The 26,089-nt window shown below is 37.0% G+C and overlaps 6 protein-coding genes and 2 pseudogenes across 17 annotated transcripts; 3 read left to right on the forward strand and 5 right to left on the reverse strand.

Annotated features, from left to right (window-relative positions):
* The first annotated feature begins 804 nt into the window (after positions 1 to 804).
* Positions 805 to 3,076, forward strand: LOC105120581 (ribonuclease 3-like). The gene is made up of 4 exons (XM_011018842.1): positions 805 to 992; positions 1,186 to 1,341; positions 2,360 to 2,561; positions 2,680 to 3,076. Exons 1-4 carry the CDS (start codon positions 885 to 887, stop codon positions 2,901 to 2,903), a joined length of 690 nt encoding a protein of 229 aa, XP_011017144.1. The 5' UTR covers positions 805 to 884; the 3' UTR covers positions 2,904 to 3,076.
* A 1,479-nt stretch (positions 3,077 to 4,555) lies between these two features.
* LOC105120591 (beta-1,3-galactosyltransferase 15-like) lies at positions 4,556 to 10,453 on the forward strand. 9 transcript variants are annotated; one of them, XR_841397.1, is made up of 8 exons: positions 4,556 to 4,812; positions 6,185 to 7,430; positions 7,879 to 8,105; positions 8,203 to 8,484; positions 8,838 to 8,966; positions 9,041 to 9,220; positions 9,459 to 9,556; positions 9,678 to 9,767. XR_841397.1 is itself a non-coding variant. In XM_011018850.1 (8 exons), the coding sequence occupies exons 2-8, from the start codon at positions 6,674 to 6,676 to the stop codon at positions 10,122 to 10,124; spliced, it is 1,890 nt and encodes a 629-aa protein (XP_011017152.1). In that variant the 5' UTR covers positions 4,558 to 4,812; positions 6,185 to 6,673; the 3' UTR covers positions 10,125 to 10,453. The 9 variants fall into 9 exon arrangements, 8 of the variants coding, with proteins under 8 accessions (XP_011017198.1, XP_011017152.1, XP_011017171.1 ...); XM_011018850.1 differs by lacking the exon at positions 9,459 to 9,556 and adding an exon at positions 9,918 to 10,453 and having other exon boundaries at positions 4,558 to 4,812; positions 9,678 to 9,785; XM_011018869.1 differs by lacking the exon at positions 9,459 to 9,556 and adding an exon at positions 9,918 to 10,453 and having other exon boundaries at positions 4,558 to 4,812; positions 6,209 to 7,430; positions 9,678 to 9,785.
* Positions 10,454 to 10,592: 139 nt separating this feature from the next.
* On the reverse strand, positions 10,593 to 12,029 carry LOC105120630 (uncharacterized). The gene is made up of 2 exons (XM_011018912.1): positions 11,783 to 12,029; positions 10,593 to 11,484 (listed from the first exon to the last, which is right to left on the reverse strand). Exons 1-2 carry the CDS (start codon positions 11,853 to 11,855, stop codon positions 10,775 to 10,777), a joined length of 783 nt encoding a protein of 260 aa, XP_011017214.1. The 5' UTR covers positions 11,856 to 12,029; the 3' UTR covers positions 10,593 to 10,774.
* Positions 12,030 to 12,077: 48 nt separating this feature from the next.
* LOC105120649 (Ribosomal L18p/L5e family protein) lies at positions 12,078 to 14,238 on the reverse strand. 4 transcript variants are annotated; one of them, XM_011018934.1, is made up of 5 exons: positions 13,865 to 14,238; positions 13,329 to 13,504; positions 13,137 to 13,225; positions 12,530 to 12,682; positions 12,078 to 12,343 (listed from the first exon to the last, which is right to left on the reverse strand). In XM_011018934.1, exons 1-5 carry the CDS (start codon positions 13,921 to 13,923, stop codon positions 12,188 to 12,190), a joined length of 633 nt encoding a protein of 210 aa, XP_011017236.1. In that variant the 5' UTR covers positions 13,924 to 14,238; the 3' UTR covers positions 12,078 to 12,187. The 4 variants fall into 4 exon arrangements, with proteins under 4 accessions (XP_011017236.1, XP_011017260.1, XP_011017245.1 ...); XM_011018958.1 differs by having other exon boundaries at positions 13,329 to 13,514; positions 13,865 to 14,227; XM_011018943.1 differs by having other exon boundaries at positions 13,329 to 13,706; positions 13,865 to 14,227.
* A 141-nt stretch (positions 14,239 to 14,379) lies between these two features.
* LOC105120640 (E3 ubiquitin-protein ligase RNF181) lies at positions 14,380 to 15,321 on the forward strand. Its single transcript, XM_011018924.1, has one exon. It carries the CDS (start codon positions 14,523 to 14,525, stop codon positions 15,198 to 15,200), a length of 678 nt encoding a protein of 225 aa, XP_011017226.1. The 5' UTR covers positions 14,380 to 14,522; the 3' UTR covers positions 15,201 to 15,321.
* A 1,490-nt stretch (positions 15,322 to 16,811) lies between these two features.
* Positions 16,812 to 18,868, reverse strand: LOC105120669 ((R)-mandelonitrile lyase-like; annotated as a pseudogene).
* Positions 18,869 to 20,536: 1,668 nt separating this feature from the next.
* LOC105128044 ((R)-mandelonitrile lyase-like) lies at positions 20,537 to 22,639 on the reverse strand (annotated as a pseudogene).
* Positions 22,640 to 22,853: 214 nt separating this feature from the next.
* On the reverse strand, positions 22,854 to 24,938 carry LOC105120679 (uncharacterized). The gene is made up of 6 exons (XM_011018981.1): positions 24,430 to 24,938; positions 24,254 to 24,330; positions 24,107 to 24,164; positions 23,899 to 24,001; positions 23,732 to 23,801; positions 22,854 to 23,642 (listed from the first exon to the last, which is right to left on the reverse strand). The coding sequence occupies exons 1-6, from the start codon at positions 24,551 to 24,553 to the stop codon at positions 23,106 to 23,108; spliced, it is 969 nt and encodes a 322-aa protein (XP_011017283.1). The 5' UTR covers positions 24,554 to 24,938; the 3' UTR covers positions 22,854 to 23,105.
* Between the last annotated feature and the right edge of the window lie 1,151 nt (positions 24,939 to 26,089).

The raw sequence follows: 26,089 nt of genomic DNA on the forward strand, positions 1-26,089 counted from the left end.
AACTAAACTATAATTTTACTGAAATACAATAAAAAAACACTTACAAATAAAGATCAATTTATACATGAAAATAAAAATATAAGGATTAAATTAAAAAAATTCCATGATCTCCATTACATTACCAAGGTTTTGCAACTAAATTACTAAACAAAGAAAAGTATTAAATCATTTCCTTCCATTATATTATATTATATATTTTTAATTATATTATACATTTTATTACATTACATTATACCATTCCAAACATGTCATCAAATTTATAAAATTAATCAAATATTTGAAATATAGAGGGATATAAATTAATTAAATCATAGATCAGTTTAAGTGTCTCATCATGATATATATATATATATATATATATATATATATCATGCATGGATGGATATACACAATTTATGGATGGATGCCGGTTTAAACTAAGAACTAAATTATGAAGAAGAGCTTATGTATCAACTAGAAATTCTGGCATATTTTTATGTGAATTAAAAAATATATGTAGTAGAAAATCCATCAGGAATATTCTCTCTTATTGACTCCCTTGCTTGCAAAAGGCTAATTGTGGAGAATCGAAGTAATTAACCACACAATTTAGGGGCTAAAACGGCATCAACAATTAATAGGAAAATTAATAAATATGAACAGGCAAGCCAAATACACATGACTAACGTGGGAAGAACGTTAAGCACGGGCTGGAAGATGTAATAAAAAAATAAAATAAAAATAAGAGCTGAATTAATAGAGCATATTCTGACGACGTTATCTCATATTCCGTTAACTGGCTATAAATATACATTTCCGGACTCAACCCCAAACTGCATTCGAATTCTAAAATCTATCTTTAAAACAAGAGTTCGTTAAGTAATCCAAGTCTAGAAGTTGTATTAATGAAGATGAAACTCAACTTTTCAATCTTAATCAAGCTTGCGATTTTACAATACCTTTCAGTTCTTTGTATTGCTGAGGATTTTGATTTTTTCTACTTCGTTCAACAGGTTAGCTAATATATATACGAGTACACTTTTGTTTCATTAATATATATATACTCTAGCCAGCCAGGTACTTAGATACATATTAATGATTATACGTTCCGAACGATTCTCTTAATCTCCCTTCCTTTGAGATTTTTCTTATCTTTATAACTAATTGCTGAATGCTGATTGATTATCTGTATGCATGTTCATGCAGTGGCCAGGATCATACTGTGACACAAAACATAGCTGTTGCTATCCAAGGACTGGAAAACCGGATGCAGATTTCGGCATTCATGGACTTTGGCCCCAGAATGAAGATGGCTCGTACCCACAAAACTGTAACCGGGACAATGCTTTGGATGAAGACCAGGTACATACTCAAACTTGAAGCTCACAATATATATGTCTGTTACAAGAATCACTGGAGATAGAATACATAAATTATTTCTTCATCCGAGGTAAATTAATTTTGCTGCTGTTGTTGAAATTAAGGAAGAGTAAACATGATGAGTCTACAAGATCCATCAACTGATCATGGCACGCATAAATATTATCACAAGAAACAACTGCCTATATATACCCTCACGCATCACCTTATATTACTTCATATCTCCTAGCCGGGCCCTGATCCAGTTCTTTCTTTCCAATTTTCATTGATCATCCACAGAGAAGATATCAACTTGATTGATTTCCAGAACTTTAATTTGCATCTCTTGTTACAAACTAATCTTAAACATGTTCTCTGTCAGAAAAAAAGAGAGGCACTTAAAGTTGCTATTTACTAATCTATATAATATTTGCTTTCGTTGTAATTCAAAAAATAAAGTGTTTCTCCTGTATTTTCGGCTAAGCATGGGCAATTAATGTACTTGCTAATCCGACACTGGTCTTTGTCACTTTTCCATTAATTACTTAATCCCGAAGGGCAGGAACTTAGGAAAGACGACGTTTCACCTGTTTTTTCTAATATTTGGGGACTTTGACCTGTACAGGTGGTGCCGTACCAAATTTTCTTTTGCTTGGGGGTTCTCCAAAAGCACAGATTAGAGCTACCCCACCCTGAAATCTGAGACTTTAGGAATGGGAAACAACCATACTTTTAGGTGATGGTTGGGTTATTGGGGAAAAAAAAAAAATATGGTTTCATAGCTGGTCGCATGGAAGATAATTTGATATGCTAACCATTTTCTGATATAATAACCAATGAACCACGTACAAGAAAAGAAAAGGAGAAGGTATTTTGTATTGGAAACATCTTAAGCACTGAAAGTTTAAGAAGAAAAGTTGACAATTAATTGAAGCCATTTTAATATAAATAATTACACATGGTTAACAAAACAAGCTATATCGTTAACGTTATTTTTTTGTTGTTGTTGATATCTGTTTAGATCTCAGACTTGACAAGCAGTTTGCAAAAGGATTGGCCATCACTGTCCTGCCCCAGCAGCACTGGCTTCAGGTTTTGGTCACATGAATGGGAAAAACACGGGACATGCGCTGAGTCAGAAGAAATTGACCAGCACGGTTACTTTGAAGCAGCTCTTAAGCTGAAGGAAAAGGCAAACCTTCTCCAAGCTCTTAATAATGCAGGTGTGTCTATTTATGTACTCTCAATTACTCACTTTTCTTGCCCTAGTCTTGATCAAGGAAGCCTTTAATTAGATATTGTTTCTAACAATAATGGGCTGTTCTACAAAATATGGTGCAGGAATTAAACCGGACGATGAATTTTACGACTTGGACAGCATAAAAGAAGCTATAAAAGATGCTACTGGATTTACTCCTGGCATAGAGTGCAATATCGATGCATCCAGAAATAGCCAGCTCTACCAGGTTTTCATGTGTGTAGACATTTCTGGGTCAGAATTCATAGAATGTCCAGAGCTACCAAAGAGAAGATGTGCATCTAAGGTCCAGTTTCCTAAGTTTTAGATGACTGCTGTTATCTTAGGGGAGAAACATTCTGCAGTCTTTGTGGGTTATCTGACCGTATTCCTTACTCTATTGAGCCTCTGGCTATAAAATTGCATGAGCTTGGCTATGCATCCTGTAATAACATGTCTTCTGCAAGTCTTTGTTAATGCATTGATTTCCTCTATACCCTTGCAAAAAATAGTTTCTGAAAGAAAAAGAAAGAAAGAAAGAAAAAGGAAATTCAGTTTCGTTTCTGATCAGGATTTGAAAAGGGGAAAACCCAGCTCGTCTTTCAACTTCATGGGCCAAAAGCCCACTCTATAATCGGCAGTCAGTTTCTGTATCCATCGGAAAAACATACCGGAAGTCTAGAAGCTAAGATCCTCCTTGCTGAGGCTCAATTGAAATTTCTAAAATCTACTCTATTCAATGCATTCATTAAATTGATGGATGGATATTCTATGTTTTGTAGTTCGCTGTGTTTGTTTCATAAGAAGTCCCAGCAAGCCTGGTTAACTGAAAGCCTAGTTTTCCATCTCCTCTTTTCAATACAAGAGAAGAGAGCTTTGTTCTTATTTCCTTTCTAGTCCCCTCAGCTTTAGATCCGTGGCAATGGAAAAGGTAATCTCTCAACCACGAAACTCATTATCGGTTTCATGAAATCAATCCCCAGTCAGTGTCGTGTCCCACGGGCGGGGTGGCCTATATCATGAGATGACGTTAAAAAGGCCATGTCGATCACCCATCAAAACCAGCAAGATAGCCATGGCCATCAAGTCCATTCTCTCTGTTTTTTTTTTTTTAATAAATTGCAATCCAGGGTATCCAGCTTAATATCATCGACGTGTCAACATGAAAATAAATGAATAAATAAAAATGATAGGTTCTGAAAATAGTAATGCTTAATTCACATAAAGAACACTTTTAAAGACCTCAAACTTGCAATATATTTAATTTCAGGAGGATGAAATTAGTCGTGATGTGCACAAATTGATCTAGACATCCATATTAATTAAAAAAAAAAACTTGCAATATAATTTAAATAAAAGCAAATCATAACACATAAATTGATTTAAATACCAAATGCAATGATGAAATAAATAAATAAACACGGTAAAATGAACAACGTACAGTCATCAACATTGTTTTATTAAAGTGGTGTCTTAGTTTTAATTTAACTTTCTAACAAGACTAGGGTTGACTTTTTAGCTAAACCCACTAAGCTGTTATATAATTAAAAACTAGCTGCTGACTCAAAAAGAATTTCATATTTGAAAACTCAAAGCCAGAAAGGTTGGAGAAGTTATATCTGTAAGCTTTTCAAATTTATTATCAACAATCTATATTTCTTAAATTATTATTTTTTAACTTTTATTTTTACATTCTTCATAAAAATAATAATTTAAATAACAGTTTCTATCACTAATTCAATCACCCTAGGAACAAACAAACTTCGAGCCCCTGTTTGAACCACCCATACGCATATGGAGTGATGTATTAAAAAAAATTAATATAAAGAAATAATTTAAAATATATTATTTTAATATTAAAAAAAAACTTAAAAAAATAACATTTGTCATCCTTTCATTTGCATTCTTTATGCGCGAAAACACTTAAAAGATGCCTTCATGTTAAATTAAGTAAAAAATAAATAAAGCACAACCGGACATAATTTCTCTCGTATCTTTCCATGGTTGACTATGCAGTATAAAATCAACCAACACGGAGAGAATTTATCATCTCCCTTTCCCTTTTCCTTTCTTTCCCTTTCCCACCGTTGAAGCATACTCTAGTTGGAGCTCCGAACGACAAAGATCCAACAACAAAACACAACCACCCTCATTTCTCTCCAGTTTTCTCTTCCTCGCCACGCAATCTCTCTCTGTCCGTAGATTCAACATAAAATAAAATAAATAAAGAAACAGAGGTTAGCTTTTAGTTGTCTTTCTTAGCTTATATAGTTCAGTTACCGTTGCACTTTCGAAGCTTGTTTCTTTACATTGTCAATTTAATTTGCTCAAATTCGCTTTAATTTTTTATTTTCTTCACTCTTCTTGGATCTGTCTTACTTTCCATTTGTATAAGCTCTCCTTGGTTTCCGAGAGAGTTGAGCAGCCGGTGAGGAATTTGATTCTTTGTTTGGATTTTGAAAAGTCTCTTCGTACAAAGCAAGCTGGCAGGCTGCATGTCTTAATTTGTACTAACTGGTGTTTTTTCTTTTTTTAAGATTCGTGATTTTATTTTCTTGCATTTTCCCGGGAAACAAACAGGAGATAGGACCAATGTGGCCAGTTTTAGTAAGACAATTATTTCACGGAGAAAAAAGGAGGAACTGCGCGTTGATTATTTTGAGCCAAGTTCGTATAAAATTCTTAGAAAATTAAATTTAATTAGTAAAGGGACAAAATCAACGAGCCTGAAGCGATTTGACAAATTCAATATTTTTTATTAAATTTTGTGAGATTGTTACTTGTAGTGTTAGTTTTATAATCAAACATTAAAACCGAAGTGGTCCCTACGTCATTAGTTCCGATGGTTAGTGATTTAACTGTATTACATAGTTATATCTGTTGGCCACTACCAGGTGGTCTAGAAGTTAAGAAGTCACCACACAATTTTAAATGGAGCAAGCTTTTTCTTGTTTATTTCTTTTTGGTCATCAAGGGATATAATAATAGAGCCACTGAAGTAGGATAGTACATGCTCCCTTCTATTGGATCACTAGTAGCGGGTTAGGGAAGGCATTGACTGTGTGGACTTGTTCGTTAGTTTCATGTTTCAGTACAGTATGTATGATGGGCGTCCCTGAAAAATGTTGTGATAGTCATTTTTTTCTCTTGGAAATTTATCAACGCTGAAAGAGATGGTGAGTTTCGGGTATTTTGAAGTGGAAAGAAAACTGTGGTTCTTGTTTTGAGTGTTGATCTGGAAATGATTCAAGGTGGATGCACTTTTTGCTTGTGATCTATTTGATATTGCCTTTTGAAGCTTTCCGAGGGAACTCATCCCTGAAAGGTCTTGCATCCAGTTTTGTTGTAAACATCATTTTCGTGAGTGGTGAAGTTTCCTCCGTTTTCCATTAAAACTAGTTTCTTTGTGTGTCTATCCTTAAAACTAGTCTTGATTTTCCTAAGCACTGATGGACAGCCTGTTTTCCTTAATTTTGGTATTTCTATATTTTTTTTGCATAATCTGATCATTCATGGAACCTTTAGCTATAATCAATCTTTTGGCGCTTGCATGCACATTTTGGTAGTGTTTAGAGCTTTTTCTTAGCAAAATTTTCTACTTGTGAACAGATTAATGAATTTGGAATCTCGCAGCTTGGCAACAGTTAATGAATTTGGGATCTTGCAGCTTGGCAGCCTTCTGTGGAACATTTAATGAAGTTGTGTGGTGAATTTGGCATTGGTTCCAGAGTGATTAAGCTGTGGTTTGTCAGGACTGAAGTACATGTTTGTGAGCTTGCGAGGCTTGGTTGCTAGTTCAACCTGGTAGCTGACTGAGAATGAGAGGATCTAAAACTCCTTGAAAATGAAATGATCCTTCTACATTTATATCTCAGATTCTGGTTTTTATCTGACTGAAGATCAGAAGATGTCAACTGTTTGTCCTGTATATATTGATCTTTTCCTCTTTATTAGCACCTTGGCCTGGACTTCCATTGCACAAGTTTCTTAGAGATTCATTCACGTGAAGAACATAAATTGTAGGATATTGGATCCTTTAAGCTCGATCACAAGAGAGATCAGTCTCAAGAACTTCAACATCCCTGTTTGAACAGCAGAATGAAGAAGAGGTACGGTGGTGTTCTGTTTGCATCCTTGTTCATGTTAGTGGTCCTTAGATATGGGCTCCTGAAAAATCGAATAGGAGAAATTTATTTTTTGAGTCCCTCCAATGCAAGTGAGCCTCTTGAATGGGTGCATCATGCTCTCCAACCTGCAGTTCAAAACCCAGAGAATTCTTCTCAAGTTTTTTCTACAGATAACATTGTCTCCAGTCTGTTTGCTCTGAGAAATATTTCCAATGAAGAGCAAAAATCTCTGCAGACATGGAATCTACTAAAACACTTGATTGATCATGCTCAGGTTTTATCAAATGGAGTAGAAGCTATTAAGGAAGCTGGAAATGCATGGAGCAGCCTAATGGCTTCCATCGAAGAGCAAAGACTTGGTTATACAAATGAAAGTTCAAATAGGAGAGTCAAAGAGAAACAATGTCCTCATTTTCTTAACATAATGAATGCCACAGAGCATGATAATAGCGGTTATAAATTGTGGCTTCCTTGTGGCCTGACTCAGGGTTCTTCCATCACAATTATTGGCATTCCAGATGGTCTTCTTGGCAATTTTCGGATTGACTTAACCGGGGAAGAACTTCCTGGGGAGCCTGATCCACCCATCATTTTACATTACAATGTTAGGCTTCATGGTGATAAGATTACAGAGGATCCAGTAATAGTCCAAAACACCTGGACTGTGGCTCATGACTGGGGTGAAGAGGAGCGTTGTCCTTCTCCATCTCCTGAAAAAATTAAGAAAGGTACAAATATCTACTGCATTTTTTTCTCTTTCAATTCAACATAGATTTAATGTTTATGCTTGCCGTTTAATTTTGTGTTCATTTAAGTTTAATATCCCATTAATAGCAGTTAGGATCAGCTTCTGTATCCCAATCTGTTAGTTCTTTTATTGCCTTATGTATTTTGCCCTCAGGTCCATTGTAAAATTGTTGTTGTATATTGCATCATCCACTTAATAGCAATCAAATTGTGCACTGAGGTTTCTGAAACTTTCCATATTTAACTTGGAAAGCTAAAGTGGGCGACTAAACCCATTGGTCACGTTATCAAATTGTATCTAGATGAAGCTTTCTAAGGAATTGAACTAAAAGTTTGTGATGTGGTATCTGGGTTCTGTCATCTATAACTTTTGTAGCATTGTCATTAACTCTATTATGTGGTGATAACTCTATTAGTTTTATATACCAGTGGATGAGTTGGATCAATGTAATAAGATGGTGGGAAGAAATGATACCCGGGTGACTGGCATGCATTCTGATGGTTCAAGAAGGTCTTCATTTCAGGAAGGAACTAAAGTAAGAAGATATTTTCCATTTAAGCAAGGTCAGCTATCTGTTGCAACGCTTAGAGTGGGAATGGAAGGCATCCAGACGATTGTTGATGGGAAGCATATAACATCTTTTGCATACCGTGAAGTGATTTCCTTACTTTGATGCTTGTGCTACTTTTGGAATTTAGTTACCATCCCAGTTTCTTTGAATTCATTTGCATGCTGCTTTGTTGTCTTTTCAGACTTTGGAGCCATGGCTAGTAAGTGAAGTTAGGATTTCTGGGGATGTAAAGCTAATTTCAGTTGTGGGTAGTGGTCTACCTACATCAGAGGATTCAGAGCATGCAATTGATCTAGAAGTACTCAAATCAGCTCCTCTCTCCCCAAAAAGATCATTGGATCTCTTTATTGGTGTTTTTTCTACAGCAAACAATTTTAAGCGCAGGATGGCTGTTCGCAGAACGTGGATGCAGTATGCTGCAGTGCGATCAGGGGAAGTTGCAGTGCGCTTTTTTGTTGGTCTGGTGAGCTTGATTTCAAGTCCTTAAAGTCATGCAGCAATTTTTATGGGAGTGATGCATATTGACCAACAAAGAAATTTTTTTCCCAATTAAGGATTGTGCACTTCACGGAAATCAGAATTCATTGACCTCACCATGAAAGGATCAAATCCTTTTGTAGCAGGCCCTAAGTTTCTATCTGAGCCATTTGTGATGAAGGTCTAGGTAGTGGTAACATGAATTTGTATTACAGGTTTTGTTAACTAATTTTGTGTGTTTCATTGTCTGTTGGAAGAAGCCAAAAGTTTGAGGTGTATGGTTATAATGATGTAAATCTGTTTGCTGGGCCACTTACAAATTTGAGGTGTGTGCTGCAGCATAAAAGTCAAATAGTGAATGAGGAACTCTGGAATGAAGCGCGGACATATGGAGACATGCAGCTGATGCCTTTTGTTGACTACTACAGCCTCATAACCTGGAAAACTTTAGCTATCTGCATCTTTGGGGTACCTTTTCGTCTATTCTTTAGATATACATGGATGACTGGACCTTTTCCTTGTTGACCTCATCTCTTTAACAGACGGAGGTTGCATCAACCAAATATGTGACAAAGACTGATGATGATGCATTTGTTCGTGTGGATGAAATGCTAGCTTCTTTAAAGAGGATCAAAGTGAGTCATGGCTTGCTCTATGGATTAATCAATTCAGACTCGCGGCCTCATAGGAGCACTGAAAGCAAGTGGTATATTAGCCCAGAGGTAAATCCCCATTCTTGACCCTATTTATATGTAGAAGGCTCACAAATGATTGCGGCTTTCCTTAAAATGTTTATATATATATCTTTGCCAGTTTGGAATAATTTGGGAGATCATGCTTATCCTGTGTCATAGCAAAAAACTATTCAACTTGAATGCTCCAAGTGTAGTACACAGTTGTCATGTTAGTTCCACATCTGGCTGATCATCCAGAACTTGTCATAAATGCGATTATTTGCAGATTCACCTAAACACAGACATCACAAATTAATACCCATCATATACGGAAGATCTGGTATATTTATTGCAAGGATTTCAAGCAGGACCCTGAAATTTTAGGTTGGTTCAATTCAGATGCAGGTTTAGCTACCTGGTGTAATGTACATGCCAAGCCATAAAGCTACTACTTTTTTCCTTTTGTTATTTCCTTATCCTGATTTTTCATATATGCTAAAAAAAGGAATGGTCTGAAGAGACATACCCCCCTTGGGCACATGGTCCTGGTTATGTGGTGTCACGAGACATTGCCGAGGCGGTTTACAAGAGATACAAAGAGGGCCGTTTAAAGGTATGGAAATGATAGCAGTCAACGGATTGCTGTCTAGTATTATGTCAGAACGTGACAGTCTATTTTTCTAAACTACCAACAGATCAACTCTATATTTCTCAGAATGAAAATTGTTGATGGTTGATGTGGCAGATGTTTAAGCTAGAAGATGTAGCAATGGGTATCTGGATTGCGGAAATGAAAAGGGAGGGTTTGGAAGTTAAATATGAGATGGAAGCGAGGGTCTATAATGAAGGGTGCAAGGATGGCTATGTTGTTGCCCACTACCAAGGTCCTAGGGAAATGCTTTGTCTATGGCAGAAACTTCAAGAAGGAAATGGTGCTAGATGCTGTGGGTGAACGATAGACTTGCCATTTTTGTTACTAGGGCTTTACAAAACCACATGCTTTAATAGAATAATCTCCTTAACCAATCTCCAATTGAAAATTTTGCTTACCATATTGAGTAAATAGTCTCATCAGAGAGGAGTCGCTGGCTCCAAGGGCTTTCACAAAATACCACTGTACAATTATTACACTTCGAGTTGTTATATTTAGTGACCAGGTGCCTTGTACATTGGAAAAATTAGTGCCTTGTATGGATAGAGAGTTCTATCTCGTAACAAGTTTGTAGAAATTCTTCTCGTCATAATATAGGTAATAGGCATTTTGCCCTTGCATGTTCTTTCTTTCGATTTTTTATCCCTTTGAAATTTACTGCATCTCGCCCGTTGAAGCCAATGCTCGCCCATTTCTGTTTGTGTATCGAATACAGAACTGTGGACGCACTTGAAAAGAAGGGAAAAACACAGTAGAATCTCACGATTATACGAAGAAAAAAAAATGGAATCATTACTTGATAGTAGAAACTAACAAATACAATTATTCCCAAGTCAATATTAAACAACAAAGTTTTAACAAACCCTGATCTATCGGTACTGCTAGGCCAGGACCGAAAACATTCAATAAAAAATCACTCTAAAATAATATTAGCAAAAACACACTAATAATCAATTAGCCATGCATCCGATGCCATGTCGACTTGTAGGGAACACCAAGAACAGGCCACTGCAAATTACACCAACCATGAGAGGAAAGCTCTCCATCACTTCATCCATCTCCTTGACATGCCTAGGAAACAAGCAATCAGTCACTCTATGATCTGACAACGCGATTGCCATGAAGACCATCACCGACATCATTGCATGAACAAAATCGGTAAACCCAATCTTGTACCTCTCATCTTTAGGCACATCAACGGTAAGACCAGGCTTAAACACAGCCAACCCTTTTGTAGTAACAAAACCATAGTAAATTTTATCATCCGGGCCTTTAAAACTGTCGGTGAAATGAAACAAAAAGCAGGAAACAGAGCAAAGGCCAAGTAGGACATGTATCATTAGGGCAGTAACAGGAGTGCACACTCCATTCCTGGATATTGATGGGAGAAGCATTTCAAAAGTCAAAAGGGTGCCTGTAGGAAGGAAGTTGATAAGCAGTGATGTTTTGGAGATTGTTTTTTGCATTCCTTTAGCCACGGCTCTCCTTTTGTTACCTGGTTCTTTAGGGGCTTTGGTGAGGTTGCATAATGGCTTTGGTGCTCTTCGTTCATCATTTTGTGGGGATCCAGCGGAGATTTTTGTTGCTTTTGGTTCATTATGAGGGGATGCAGTGTAGATTCTGATTCCAATTTCTTCTCCTGGAGTTTGCTCCATTTTCGCTGGACGTTGACAACAATGGTATCCGAAGTAAGCGAGGAAAACAAAAGAGATAAGTAAAAAAAATAACGGGTCTAGACTGGAGCGAGTTCTTGCTGCGAGATCGATCAAAATTGATGGGTTTGAGTTTTCATGTGAGTTTGACGGGGACTGATTTTGTTTTTGTAGTAACAAAAAGAAATTTTGATTTTGATTTTTATATATTTTTATACGTATGGTAATATTAAAAATAAATTTTAAAAAAATAAAGAAACATTATTTAAATATAATTTCAAATAAATAAAAACTACAAACCATTACCAGTTATAAGAAATTCAAGTTCTAAAATCGTCAAACGGTTAGTAACTGCCTCCGACGACCGAATGGCTGCCATTGACTTTCACACCGTTCCCAAATATACACGACATACAAAAAAATCCCTTGACCTAAATACATGTAGGAGACCAGAATGAACTGGAGTGACGGAAGACAGAGCACTGTACTAGGACCCGGCCTCACTTTTTATACTGACCCTTCTATAGCACTAATGAGCCCATGTTAGTGAAAGGATTGTTTTGGTATAAAAAAAACAGTCTCAATTTCTTCATGGATGGAAAAAAAGAAGAAGAAGAAAAAACACCACCATCTTCTCATACGAAGTCCCAGTTTATATAGATGCAGAGGAGTTATTACGTTCGTTTGACAAGAGAATAATTAGGGCCATATCTATCTTGGTAAGAATCCATGACGAGAAATTGCAATCTCAAAAGCTTGCATTCTCTCTCCGCCGGCAAAACCATTGCGATCATAAGAAGATATTTCATTTATCTTAAGATCCATACAGGCCTTAATAAGCTCTTCGCCAAGACATTCAGCAGCTTCCTGCAAAACAATAATCGGAAGCAATGAAAACAGAAAGTCGAAGAGGAAGAATGCCAATGGACAAGCACATACTATTTGATGCATTTCGAAATCAGCAGTGGATATCAATAAAGATATATTTCTTAACCATGAAATACTAGCAGCTTTTTTTCCCCGAGAATTCTTTAATCATGATAGAATACTTACAATGGTGCTACGAGGGGGATCACCGCGTAAAGGTTTCTGCAAAGTGCTTCCGTAAAATAAACACTTCTTGCTTTGGTCATCTACCAGCATAGCATACAACTGTTTGGTCGAACAAAAAACTGACAGCCTTGGTTTTGTACGCGTGCCATTAAACTGGTGAAAACATTTGTAAATTAAGATAAGAAAACAGTTACAACCAAGAAATCATCTCAATCACTATCTATGTTTTAAAAGATGCTCAAACTATTTTGACCAGAAATTGATAGAATTTACCAGACATTCATAAACAAATTCTATTCATAAGATTGGAAAATCCTTCACAAACCATCCATGTTCTTCATTCTGCACATGGAGCAGATAGCCTAATAACAGTGAAATTATCCTTTATTCGATAGCACATAGCAGTGATTTTAATCAGCAAAATGCATGTCAATTGGAAACATCACCTCCTTTCTCAATATATCTGATCCGCGAATGTACTTAAAGTGATCACCTAGAAATAACATGCTTTCCAAGCATACACAGCCATTCAGATTTCACAAATAGCCAAGCATCGAATGGCAAAACTTTTTTTTTTTTTCTTTTTGCAGTTTTTGATAAAGCATACCTTCTTTAGTGTTCTTCTATTTCTGATTTTCGCACTTTCTGTTCGAGTATTTGCTCTTCTTTTCGCCACCAATGTCTTTGTTTGAAAATCTGGAATAAAATTGATAGGGGATGTACATCAAACCAGAAATGCTAAACTAAACCAGTTAAAAGGGTTTAGCTTACTTGAATTGAATGTGCTGGTTGTACTTACTTCTATTTTGTATGGGAAGGAAATTAAGAGGTTTTAAAGGGCTTCCAAAGACATCACAAGTTTTGAACGGGAGTGCGGAAGGAACACTCCTACCAGCCATCACACCGTGGAGTTGTTGAAAGATGAAACCAGATGACCCAAAATTGCAGAAGGAATAAATTACGTTACCAGAGCACCTGTAGAAATCTTAAAATAAAAATAATGAAAAACTAAGACAATTTCTTGCTAAAACAAATCCCATAAATTCTCGGCAGATTTCGTTCAGGGATTTTAACAAGCAGTTGCTGAGAGTCCCATAGTGGGAAGGCAGCTAATTAACAACGCAAACCTCGAGCATCATTTCGTCTAGGTGGACTCCCGCGTAGGGATTCATTTATGCTGGGATTAAAAACTATTTGATTAAATCAATAAAAAAAGGTACTAATTGGTGTCTTTTTTTTAGAGTTGTCAAACCACCAAAACTCTCAATCTGGGCATTAAAAAATGGATCTGCCTGCATCATCCAACAAAATCCTGCTCTGACCAAATTAACAAACCTGAGAGAGGATTTCTGGAAGATTCCAATTTCACTTCTAGATGTTAACAGATACTCCATTCGGCCAAAAGGTTCCTGTCCTCTTCGTTGATTAAACTTTTCCTATTCTTTCCACAAGCAATGAATTCGAGGGCAAGCAATTTAGGTTATTAAAGGAAAAAAATTATTTGCTTCGGTAATACGCATAGCGTGGTGTTCTTGTGGGTGAAGACGGTTGTTTCGTGTCTAAAGTTTACAGCTTTTGCTTAGATTTGAACAGTTAAAAACTTGGACTTTCAAGGTTCAAATATTAACTTACGATAGAAAACAGAGAGATGGGGCCATCCTAACCACAGAAAGGAAAACGAGTGAAATAATAATTGATTCTTGTGCCTTGTTGGGTACCGCCACAAGTGGCACAACCAAAAATATCTTCCTTTGTTTAAAGTCTTCCTTGAAAGAGACCCTGTCTTCTGGTGTTGAGGAGAATAGATAAACATCACTTACTGGCATGTCTTTTGTTCCAGATCTTTCCACAAGCTTCTAGTTTTCCTGTGGGCACGCCGTTGTTTCCCTTATAATCTCCATCACTTGAATCTTGTTTATATCTCTCACAGTTCACTAAAAATCTAAACCTTCTCTCCCTCTCTCCAAATCTAAAATACCAGTAGTGGTACCTCATGGCCTCTGAGACTGAATTACCTGCTGAATTATCTTCTATGTTTGAGAGGCTTTTAAGGCATAGAGACCTCTCCTTGTTTTTACCTTTTATTTTCGGGTTCACCTCCACTAACTCCACAGAGGAACGTGACCCAGATCAAGAACCACAAACAACAGACCCAAACGAAAGAATCGTCCTTATAAACCCTCTCACTCAGGGCATGGTGGTGATTGAAGGAGCTGCAAGTCTTGAATCTTTACTTAGAGACATAGGTAACAAGAATGGCCAACCACCAGCCTCAAAAGCATCTATAGAGGCCATGCCAAGTGTGGAGATCGGGGAAGATAATAAAGATGGCGAGTGTGCTATCTGTTTGGAGGAGTGGGAGCCTGGTGCGGTAGTGAAGGAGATGCCTTGTAAGCATAGGTTCCATGGTAATTGTGTAGAAAAGTGGTTAAAGATTCATGGGAATTGCCCTGTTTGCAGGTATAAGATGCCTGTCGATGAGGAGGAGTTGGGGAAGAAGAGAGATGGGGGAGATGGAGGGAGAGAGTGGAGGAGAGCTGAAAGAGAGATTTGGGTTAGTTTTGCAATTAATGGTAATAGGAGAAATAGGGATTCAAATGAAAATCCTTCAAGTGATTCTACTGATTTCTCTACTTCAAGTCCAAGTGCCGATCATGAAACGGAGAGTTAAGAGAAATTTTTGTGAGATTTTTTTTAATCCTTTTACCTTTCTAAATAACATGTACAGAGAAGTTGTTGTATTTTATGTTTTCAATTTGAGCAATGAAGGAAGCATATATTTTTGTTTCAAATTTTACCGTTGTGCCTGAGCAATAATGTGTCATAATATTCAATAGCTTGATAAGTGAAGCCATTCTAATTCAAGCTGTGGAAGGAATCTGCTCTGAGATAGCAAAAGAAGACGGTTAGTTATGAATGGCTATTTGAACTTGAATCCAAATAAATTTAGGAGCTTAGATTGAGTAAATAGAAGGTCGGCAAAGTCATGAATTGGACTTCAATGGATAATTCCTTCACTTCATAGGATTGTAACAACTGTAATTCCAGATAGCTGTCCGACTTTGGTGCTGAAAAGTATTGCTGAAATTGAGAATGTTCAATGGTGTCTTATTGACTACAGAGAACAGAGGCTTTCTCCCTTTGTCGTATAATCTTTGATGGCTTGACACTTGCCTAACATTAAAAGGGTAGCCATTGATTTGCGTCTGGTAATTCCGAGAAGAACCATCTATTACATTCAATCTCCTTACTCCATACACTTTGTAAGCCTTGTCATGTGTCAGCTACTATAGCAACCAACATGATAGTGGTGAAGGCGCTCGCGTTCATCATGCGGAGCTTTTGCTGGTTGTCAGGATTGGAGGCCCAACTGTTTTCTAAGTTCACTCTCCATCAACAGAGAAAAAGACTCGGATCTTGCTAATCTATTAACCAATTTAACTATCAGCTAGATACCTGAATTCCACTGAAGGATTTTTGCGTAGGGTCTTTGGTGTTCAAAATCTTGCTTCCCCTGCAATTCTGGAAATGCAAGCTTGATCAAAATTGGCAATATCTCTTGTCCACCACTTCCAAACGTAACACTTAACAATAGGACTTGGGGATTAAGCTTCATAAGTTAGAGTTTTGCTGCCACCAGTCCTTTCTGTACCCATTATGCTCTCGTTTTCTTTATCCTGCATCATTTGAAGAGAACTTGCGAGAATGAAGGAGAGATGATTATCTTAGCAATAAAATTTGCGATAAAGATTGCTCAAGCCTTTAACCTCTTGAAACAACTAATTATTGGTGTGTCTTAGATAACTACTGTCATGGAAGATGATATTCTTTACTGTTTCATTTACAAAAAAACTGACATCGTCTAGATTCCTCGTCTAAATAAGATCAGCTGAGGTGTGATTTTTCGACGTTCATCAAACATTGTCCCATTAATCTTTGTTCCTTCTAAATGTTTCTAGCTGAACCCGTTATAAGGTAGCACCCCTACTCCAAGAAGGCCATGTTTGACATCCAGTTGCCATCTAATTAACTGAGGAATAAAAAACATTTTAGATTCAACCAACTGATTACCTTCCCTAACCATTTCTTTTATTCCACTGACTTTTTTTCTGAAAAAATCTTCAAAGGGGAAAAATGTTATGTTCTTGTGTGCAAAATATGGAATGACTTTGTAAACGAAGATATGTGAGACTTGTTATAGAAAGAAACTGCTTTGAGAAATGAGAATGTAAGACAAGGTAGGGTGATCTATGAATTAGCTTAATTCCTGTAGCTTGTTTACTCTAATTTGGATTATTAGCTTAATTATTCTATGTGGATGTGGTTGTGGTTGGATGTGGATGGTTCATGAAGGTTGTTTTCCGCGAGAATCTCGATCCCTTGATACCTTCCTAGCATCAACAGCGTAGCCATAGGGTTCGTTCCCGGTGATTCCAAGAAAGTCAATCCATCTACTACTCTCAATTCCGTTACCCCATGTACTCTGTAGTCATTGTCAACCACCGATCCAACAGCGCACCCACCATGGTAATGATAGAAAGTCCTAACATTCTTCTTGCAGAACTCTCTCAGTTCATGAGGAGACTTCGAATTACTGTAGTGTTCCTTCCCCAGGAACCCAGCAATGGATTTGGACCTTGCCACTCTCTCAACCAACTGAACCATCTTGATACATTCCTTCAAGTCCTTCTCCTCGGCGAGATAGTTGAATTCAACTAAAGGGTTTTGCCTAGGGTCAGTGGTGTTCAATTCCAGCTTCCCTGTGGACGCTGGAAATGCAAGCTTGATTCCAATTGGTATACTTGTTGCATTGATACTTATTGGTAGGATAAATCCCTGAACTATGAATTTGAAGTCATCTGCTATGCCCACGATTTGAGGTGGATCTGGTAACTGAACTTCGGCGTCTGACTCTAACAAAACGGATATGGACGGGTTGTCTATCATCTCTTGTCCAATCTCTGGAAAGTCTAGCACAACCAAAGTCCTTCAGATGTCTTTTTGGTCCGGTGCCACTCAACAATAGGATCTGGGGACTCCCTAATGCTCCTGCTGACAGAATAACATCACCCCATGAACCTGAATTCTCTAGCTGCTTCAGATAAGCTTCATAAGTTTGACTTACGTTGCCATCGCTCTTGATGAACCTAATACCGTGAACTGTTGTCTCATTTTCAGTACCTGCGTAGTATGAAAGGAATTAACTAGCACCAATAGATTGACTGTCCAAGCAAATATACGGATAGGAGGTCATTTGAGTTTTGTTTGTTCATAGCTGTTGAAGTTTGCTAAAATCAGCAACTAGAGATATCTTTGCTTGCCTTTTTTATGGAAGATGATATTCTTCACAGTTGCTTTCAGAAGAACTACGATATTATCTGGGTTCCCTGTCCCTAAAAGATCAGCAGAGGTGTGCCTTCTCCCATCGTGATCAAACACTGTCCCTGATCAAACACTGTCCCTCGCATATTTGTGCCCTCTACATGCTCCAAGCTGAACCCATTATAAGGTAGAATTCCTGCTTCAAGAAGGCCAAATTTGACAGCAGATTGCCATTAGGTCAACTCAGGTTTAAAAACCATTTTAGACTCCACCCATTTATAAGATTCCTTGACCAATTCTTCGTCCCATCCAGCTCTTCTAACAAAAGCATCACCATTTATTGCTGATGATCCTCCGAGAACTCGTCCTCTGCTGTTGGAAACGCCGTCCTTGGAGATAAAACTTTGAGAAATTGATGAGAATCCATTGGTTTGGAACAACGGGAAACCAAAGAACCTTTTGTCCAATACAAAAGGATTTTCATATGGTGAGCTTCCTCGTTCGACCAAGAGCACAGAATATCTCTCTGAAAGTGTTGCTGCCAGGGGGCAACCAGCGGTGCCTCCCCCTACTATTATGTAATCGAATGACCTTCCAGAGATCTGTGTGACATCTGGAGTCATGTAGGGGAGAGTTTTGCCTACAACGAGGGGAAGGAGATTGAATTTGTTAGAATAATGTCTTAGCTTCTACTCGAAAGCTGTCATAATACAGAATTACTCATTTGGCAACGTAACATACCTTGACACATTGAAGAAGATTGAGAAAAGCTAACAAGTAAAATATACGAAGCTGCGAGAAGTACAGGAAGGAGCTCCATCTTTTGTTTTTCCAATTTGCTCGAGAGAGAGGAGTAGCTCGATGGCATTGGGACTAATGTGGCGGTTTAGTTACTTGAGCATGCTTGTAAAAGTAGAGTTGGCTTGTTGGTTCCTTTGGTCATTGCCTACGGAACATGTTGGATTGTCATATTTGGATCTGGAGCATCCCTTTTTCACTTTCAGCAGATGAAATCTTGGCGCAGATCTTCAACGTGTAAATCTTATTTTATTAATATTATTTAACCGGTAATATTAATTCATTTTTAAGTTAATTTTGAAGAAAAAAACATATACAAGGAATAAAAAAAGAAAAAAAATATGAAACGTTTAGAATAGCTTCATTTAGGATTTCTCTGGTCTATTTATATCTATTTTTTTCTTTAAATTTTATTTCAAGGAGAATTACATTAATTATTCTCTTAGCACCGTGGTTTACGAACATATTCTTGGGTATCATGATGAAATAATAACAATAACGCTTTCTAGGACTTTCAAAACCTTTTTGCGTATTTTTTTTTCTCATTAAATTTCGAGTTTGAGATTTTGTACATTCAAAACCTTTTTTTTATTTTTTAACTTGTTTTAACCTAAAAAACACTATAAAAATATTAATAAATTAATTTTTAATTATAAAACATCCTTTAGTCACTCTAAAAAAATAAAAAAACCTTTATGTACCTTAATTTATTTTTTGTTGTATATAACTAAAGGGCAACATCAACTTTAATGAACAGGGATAGATTAATCATGATATGTGTAAGTTGATCCAAATATTCATATTAATTTTTAAATAAAAAAAAAAAAAGATCCACTAATACAAAAATTAATATTTTTAATGATCAAAATATGACCCATCTTTGTCTTTTGTATCTCAACACGTAAGAATTGAAGTATAATACACACGCACACAAAGCATAAACTGCTAAAACAACAGGTTGCAGGTTGCTTTATTTTCTCCAAATCTTTTTATAATTATAATGTTTTATTCTTGCATGCATCAAAGGGGAGACTTGTAGACATTCCATGCATGTTTATACATGTCTGCGCAGACTCGGATTTTCTTATCGTTTTCTTATTACGCTTTCAGTGCTAAACATTTTAATGATTTATGCAATTGCGTTTTGACGTTATTTCGATGGGTTCGGGTATATTACACTTCTGACCACATGGCCCATGTTCCAGAGCTCAAGACAAAGCTCACAAAAGACACGTGTCCAAAACCATGACGAGACGGGAAGATCACTTGGGCATCAAGGGACTGAACGGAGCTCGTATCCATTCAAGCTTGGGCTCTTACGGCCCATCCTTTCACTAGACGAGAGATCATTGATTTGGGCTATTAAAAGCTTTAATGGCCCAACAAATCCACAGCACTCGCATTCGGGTGGAGCTGTTAATCACGAGGTGCATGCTCCCGGGGTGTCATCTTTTTAGTAATACAAAAAATTCTCTCTCTCTCTCTCTTTTTTTTTAAGAGAAATTCATCATGTGTTAGCAGTCATTTTTTTAATTATTTTATTTATAAAAAAAAACTAAATTTTGGTTTTGATTTTATTTCTTCCTTGTTTTCTCTTAGAACGTGGCTTAACCAAAACAATCAATTTCATGAAATAGATATCGTTTATCGGTCTTTGAGATCATCAGTCCTGGACATAGATAAATGGACTCCACTTGATTGTTTTTTTTTTTTAAGGTTGTTTTTAAAAGTATGTTGGTTAGTTTTTAAAAATTATTTTTAATATAGTTTATTAAGAAATTTTAAAAAATAATCCAATGATCATGTTAAATTATTTATCACAGCAAATTATTGAACTCCTGCATTTCTAATTGAACAAAATCAAACCTAAACAATTGCAATTGAATTTTAATAATATAAATAACTGAAACTGAGAATTTGCTCCGGACATGGCTGGGTAGCAATAGGAGAAGCAATCTCCCTTTCCTCAAGAATCTTTATCCCTTGATAACGTTCTAGCATTAAAAGAGTACCTGGTGATTTCCAAAAGGTTGAGCCTACATTCTGCTTGCAGTGATTTCTTAACTCGCTAGGGCTCGACGAGTTATGTTGGGGTCGAGTACTCGTGAAACGTGTAATGGACATCGACATCGCTATTTTCTCAAGCAATTGAGCCGTCTCAGCACGCTCTTCTTCCAAGTCAACTTCGTTTTCAAGATAATTGAATTCCACTATAGGGTCTTTTCCTAGGATCTGTGTTGTTCAATTCCAGCTCTCCTTTTGATTTTGGGAAAGCAATCTTGCTTGCAATGACTATGGTTGATGCATTGAAGCTAGTTGGGGCGATTGCTCCCTCGCGTATGAATATGAAGTCTTCCTTTACGCCCGCGACTTGTAGAACATTAGAAAATTGGTAATCTGTGTTCGTGCTTGCTTTAATGCGTGGATTTTCTTTCATTTCCTGTCCAGCCCCTTCAAAGTCTAACACAAGGTGGGATCCCAAAGTTCTCAAGATTGTTTTTTGGACCAACGCCGCTTAACATTAGGATTTGGGGACTACCTAATGCTCCTGCTGACAAAATAACATCACCCTGCTGAACCGAATTCAAAGGCTTGTTGAGGTAAGCTTCGTAAGTTTGATTTATGCTGCATAGCTCTTGATGAACCTAATACCATGAGCTATGCTCTCGTTTCTTTGACCTGCATCATTTAAATATAACAACTTACTAGCTTCAAGAGATTGACTGTCCAAGTAATATTATTATGAGATGAAAAACAAAAAACCAAACATTTGCTTTTACATAATAGCGATTATGATCTGCGAAAACCAGTGTTTAATTAGAGATATTTGCTTACTATTTTTATGAAAGATGATGCTTTTTTATGGTTGCATTCAGAAGAACTATGATATTATGTGGATTGCCTGACTGCAAAAGATCAGCTGCGAAGTGTCTTTTCCGACAGTTATCAAACAGAGACCCTCCAACCTTTGTTCTCTGTATATGTTCCCAGGACATCCAATATAAGGTAGAACTCCAGCTTCAAGTAACCCAGGTTTGACAGCAAATTGAATTTTCGTCAATTCATTGGGTCTAGAAACAATTCTAGACTCCACCCTCAACAATGTAATCAAATGACTAGCCCGAGACTTCTGCAACGTCTGAATTCATGTACGGTAGGCTTTTGCCTACGATGAGGGAAACAGATTTAATCTATTAGAATCAATGGTTTGATTAATCATTCATTCTTTGTTGGATGTTTAATGATTTTGCTGCTATATTGATTTCTTCCTGTAGGCTGTTCTTATTTTTTTCAACAATGAACCAAAGAGAAAGAAGATATTAGCATGAATTTTAGGCTTCTAAATGGAAGCTGTCATAACTAGAGAACCTGTTTCTCTAAGTAGCATGCCTTGTATCAATGAAAAAGAACGGGACAACTTAACAAAAATAGAAATAGAAAATCTGTGAAAAGACAATAGCTGTAAATAATGTGTGGGAGCTCCATTCTCGATCTTCCGGTTTCCTTTCCCCAGGGCTTGGTTAAGGAGGAGAAACGTTAGCAGCATATATTAACTTGTGTGGGTTGGTTAATGATTTGAGTTTTCAGGCCCAGCAAATAAATTTATTGAAGTTCCTTGAACGTTAATATAATCAATCTTACGCATGGTTTGGCTAATGATTCATTCTTTGTTGGATGTTTAATGATTTTGCAGCAATAATGATTTCTCGCTCTAGGCTGTTCTTGTTTTTCTATTGTTTTATGCATGCCTTTTTGGCCGTCCCTTCTCCCTCACTTGCCAATTCTAGTGGAAGTCCCAAGTAATCACTGGAGTGATCCTGAGAAGCATGATTCACAGTCAAAACTGATTGAAAAGTTGAATCGCGGTCAATTTCCTAAAATTGGAGTTATAAGTCATACATGTTGAACACAGCGCATCTGATATTTCATTAAGTGAACTGCCAAGTGTAAATATTTAGCTAAAGTTGGTAGCTGGCCCTCGGTTGTCATCTTGGGTTCAAATCCAGCAAGAGGATACCAGACTCCAAGTGTTGTGTGGATGGTTTTCCTTGAAATGAACCAGGAAAGAACTTAGTATTGTTACATGAAACACAGCCAACGATGCCCTAAATGGTTAGACTTAAAAAAGAAAAACTAAGAGAGAGACTGTCTTAGAAAAACTTCCAGGAGATGTATTCACAATATATATATATATATATATATATATATATTACACCATCTTTTTATATATATGGATATACTTTAAAAATGTTCTTGGGTCCATACATATACCAATTATACATAGTTTATAAACAAAGATTTAACTCTATCAGGTAACTTTCCTGCAGAGACTATATTAATAAGAACCCTTCCAGTATAAAGTCCTGAGATTCTCCAAAGGCACCCCGTTGAGTTGTTCAATTCCCTGCGACTTTAAGTCTATTCATCTCAAAGCTGATTCAATCTCGTGTTGATATTAACTATTCAAATCAAATGTCCCCAACCTCAACTGATCACCATTTTTCAATCTTCTAGCCAGGGGCTGCTCTACAGAAACACCATCAGATATGATACTACCTCTCCTCTTCTTCCCTTGATTACTTGAACCATTATCCAATAGGTTTTCTTGGGGGTGAATATCCATTAAAGGAAGCTCAACAGAGGCTGTATTGGACTTGTTGGTGTCATGAATCTCATTCTCTATTTGCATATCTTCCTTTCTTCCAGAACTCTCAGATGATGTCAAGGAGCTTTCCATTGAACATACTGTATTCCTCATTTGTGTCCTTTCTATTTCTTTTAAGATTGAACCTCCTGTTTCTGTCAGTTCTGATATTGAAGAACTTGGACATCCACTATTAACCATTGAGGCTAATCTACAGAGCTCGGCTTTTGCAAGTTCTATACCCATTGAAGAAGAATTATATCCAGCCAGAGTTTCCTGTGCTTTCTTCAATACTGTCTGTAAGTATTTCCCTTGAGCTTCAATTCTCAGCTGCAAATGTCTCTGTACCTGCAATAAAAATTTAAACAGGATTCGAATGTTCTGATAAATAGACCGAGAAAGAGGTTTGAAGAAAGGAATTGTTTTCTTGGTCTTGCCTCAATCTGTTCATGAAGTTTCCTCTGCACTTCCATTTGCATTTGGAGAGCCTGTGCAATCTGAAAGCTTCTGTTGAACATAGCACTTTGAGTAAATAAAAAGCTTTTGTGTTGTTATCTCTATAGAATTTCATCATAAAGCAGGTGGAGATTATGTCAACTATTACTCGTTAATTGGATGGTGGTTTCCATCACTGCAGATCCCCCTACTACTTCGAGTCACTGCAGACTCTTTGAAATGATCATCACTACTTTGAATCTCTTTGTCATCTGCAACAAAAAGAACTATAAAACAACACTCCATTGGTAGAACATGAATGAGAAAAACTAACTATGCACAGTTTATCAATCTGATTCTTTATAATATAGAATCACCTTCTTGCTTGCTTTCAATGCTGATCAGGGACTGCTGACTCTTCCCTAGCCTGTATTTCTGCATCAAGAAGCAAGCATAAAATCACAATCTTGTTTTTCTGCATTATAATAGCATAGGCTGATCTGATCATTCTGGAGAGAAAATGCCTGTAAATGGCTCTTCAAGTGGTATAAAGTAAGTCCAGGAATCCCCATCACCCTCATCAGACTCTTTGGTGTTGCCTCTGCACATATATAATCACAGAACAGTTTAGGAAACCTTGAGCTCGTTACAAAAGATTGACAAGTAAGGTCATTGAGGTCGTAGAAATACTTATACTTACTATCTGCACCTCCAAGTTGATTGACTGCTTCAACAAACCTTTGATGAAGTTCTTGAGTCCATTTTAGCCTAGGCTTGGCATCAGTAGACAAAACCAAGTTCATACTTTGATGTTGCAGACCCATTTCTGTTTGGTGAATGATAGACAAGTGGAAGGCTGAAACATGAATATGAGTTATGATCCTTTCCAGCTATGCTTGAAATTGTGGCAGCTGTGTGATTCTCTTTTATAATTTCGGAGTACTCGGGCTGTTCGATGTTCTCACTCCGTATCTAGAAACATAAGTGGGGTTATGTTGGAAGGGAATATATGCTATGAGCTGTGGCTCTTCCTTTCTCCCAGCTCCCATTTCATACTAACTTTTTCTTTTTTAAAAAATTTCATTCTTTCTTCTTTGACTTGAAAGGGGAGAGGGAGAGAATCTCACAGGCAGCAGAAACAGAGAAAGCAACACACTTCAATTTGAGTCTCTCAAAAGGAGAGAAAGAAGAAAAGTGTATGGTTTGTTTTTATCTTCCTGTTTTCCCACCTCCCCTCTCAATCTTTCTCTCTGCTTGATTCCCTGCTGAGTAAGGTAGCCCCACCATGATGAAGAATGGGTGCAACTTTCCTAACACTCTGAGAAGCTTTGAAGAAAAACAAATACGTTGATGGGAATTTGTTATAATGGATATTTCTTTTGGTGACTGAAAGGGACAGCCAAATGGGTCTTTCTTTTAATTTTACACTCTTTTCCTATTTTCTTTTTTGAGCAGGCTGTATTGTGATTGGCAGATTCTTTTTGTTCTTTATAGGGCTGAAGGAATCAAAGAATCTAACCTTAGATTTTAGGACCCAACCTCGCCTCATTTTTCTAATAAACAAGTGCCCTATAAAAGAGAATCAAATCAGCCATCTTGTTATAACGAAGACTAGATAAACTATACAAATTTAATCAGCCCTTAATGCAATATCTTTTATATGGGAACAAAAATTGAGCCAAAAAGAGACACAAATGTGCAAGTTTATCTGCTTACAGCAACAGGGGGGAATCTTATACATATACAGGGCCAGCTGGTTACATGCTCGACATACGGCTAACGCCACGAGACGTACCATCCATCATCAAAACCAACCCCTTTTAAGTATATTCAAGCCAAACAATCTTTGTTTCCTTGCATCAGAGTTATCCAAAGGAATCCGAGTAAAATCAAGAAAGCATCTGGAGAAAATTGAGTTTTCGTGTGCACTGATTGACCCCTCCTTTTCTTTTTCTTTCCACAGCCAATCCTGTCATGTTCTTACTAATTAATACATTTTCCTTTCTTCAAAAAAATAAAATAAAATTGAAACACAAAAAGGAAAACTAAAGTTGCCGATCTTGTTATGGCATGTTAAAGGAAACAACCAGCTAAACCAATAGGCTTAAATGGAAGTGATACAAAAGCAACACGACCAACAATCTGAAACTGATCCAACATCTCATGGTGGTTGTGGTGCAAAAGCAACACAACCAACCATCCAGTGCTACTTGTTGACATGAATCAACAAGGTTTATTTTTCTCTGTCTCTCTCTCACACTCTCCCCGAGTGTACGTGACTGTAAAAGTCACAAATGCATGGACAAAATGAAATGACAAAGGTCCGCATATTTATGGCAGCAGCACACTTCTGTAATATG

Source organism: Populus euphratica, unplaced genomic scaffold (assembly GCF_000495115.2).
Source record: "Populus euphratica unplaced genomic scaffold, PopEup_1.0 scaffold1.1, whole genome shotgun sequence".
Taxonomy (NCBI): domain Eukaryota; kingdom Viridiplantae; phylum Streptophyta; class Magnoliopsida; order Malpighiales; family Salicaceae; genus Populus; species Populus euphratica.

What these genes read in the sequence shown, in the direction of transcription:
- LOC105120630 (XM_011018912.1), bottom strand. Translation starts at nt 11,855, where the DNA reads ATGGCAGCCATTCGGTCGTCGGAGGCAGTTACTAACCGTTTGACGATT. An exon ending in ACTTGAATTTCTTATAACTG is followed by an intron (nt 11,485 to 11,782) that starts GTAATGGTTTGT and finishes GTCAACGTCCAG; the next exon opens with CGAAAATGGAGCAAACTCCA.
- LOC105120649 (XM_011018934.1), bottom strand. Translation starts at nt 13,923, where the DNA reads ATGGAGTATCTGTTAACATCTAGAAGTGAAATTGGAATCTTCCAGAAA. An exon ending in CCTTCCCATACAAAATAGAA is followed by an intron (nt 13,226 to 13,328) that starts GTAAGTACAACC and finishes ATTTTATTCCAG; the next exon opens with ATTTTCAAACAAAGACATTG. An exon ending in ATAGAAGAACACTAAAGAAG is followed by an intron (nt 12,683 to 13,136) that starts GTATGCTTTATC and finishes TGTTTTCACCAG; the next exon opens with TTTAATGGCACGCGTACAAA.
- LOC105120591 (XM_011018850.1), top strand. Translation starts at nt 6,674, where the DNA reads ATGAAGAAGAGGTACGGTGGTGTTCTGTTTGCATCCTTGTTCATGTTA. An exon ending in TCCTGAAAAAATTAAGAAAG is followed by an intron (nt 7,431 to 7,878) that starts GTACAAATATCT and finishes TTTATATACCAG; the next exon opens with TGGATGAGTTGGATCAATGT. An exon ending in TAGCTATCTGCATCTTTGGG is followed by an intron (nt 8,967 to 9,040) that starts GTACCTTTTCGT and finishes TCTCTTTAACAG; the next exon opens with ACGGAGGTTGCATCAACCAA.
- LOC105120640 (XM_011018924.1), top strand. Translation starts at nt 14,523, where the DNA reads ATGGCCTCTGAGACTGAATTACCTGCTGAATTATCTTCTATGTTTGAG.
- LOC105120679 (XM_011018981.1), bottom strand. Translation starts at nt 24,553, where the DNA reads ATGGGTCTGCAACATCAAAGTATGAACTTGGTTTTGTCTACTGATGCC. An exon ending in ACTTGAAGAGCCATTTACAG is followed by an intron (nt 24,165 to 24,253) that starts GCATTTTCTCTC and finishes TTCTTGATGCAG; the next exon opens with AAATACAGGCTAGGGAAGAG. An exon ending in AACCACCATCCAATTAACGA is followed by an intron (nt 23,802 to 23,898) that starts GTAATAGTTGAC and finishes TATGTTCAACAG; the next exon opens with AAGCTTTCAGATTGCACAGG.
- LOC105120581 (XM_011018842.1), top strand. Translation starts at nt 885, where the DNA reads ATGAAGATGAAACTCAACTTTTCAATCTTAATCAAGCTTGCGATTTTA. An exon ending in ATGCTTTGGATGAAGACCAG is followed by an intron (nt 1,342 to 2,359) that starts GTACATACTCAA and finishes ATATCTGTTTAG; the next exon opens with ATCTCAGACTTGACAAGCAG. An exon ending in CCAAGCTCTTAATAATGCAG is followed by an intron (nt 2,562 to 2,679) that starts GTGTGTCTATTT and finishes AATATGGTGCAG; the next exon opens with GAATTAAACCGGACGATGAA.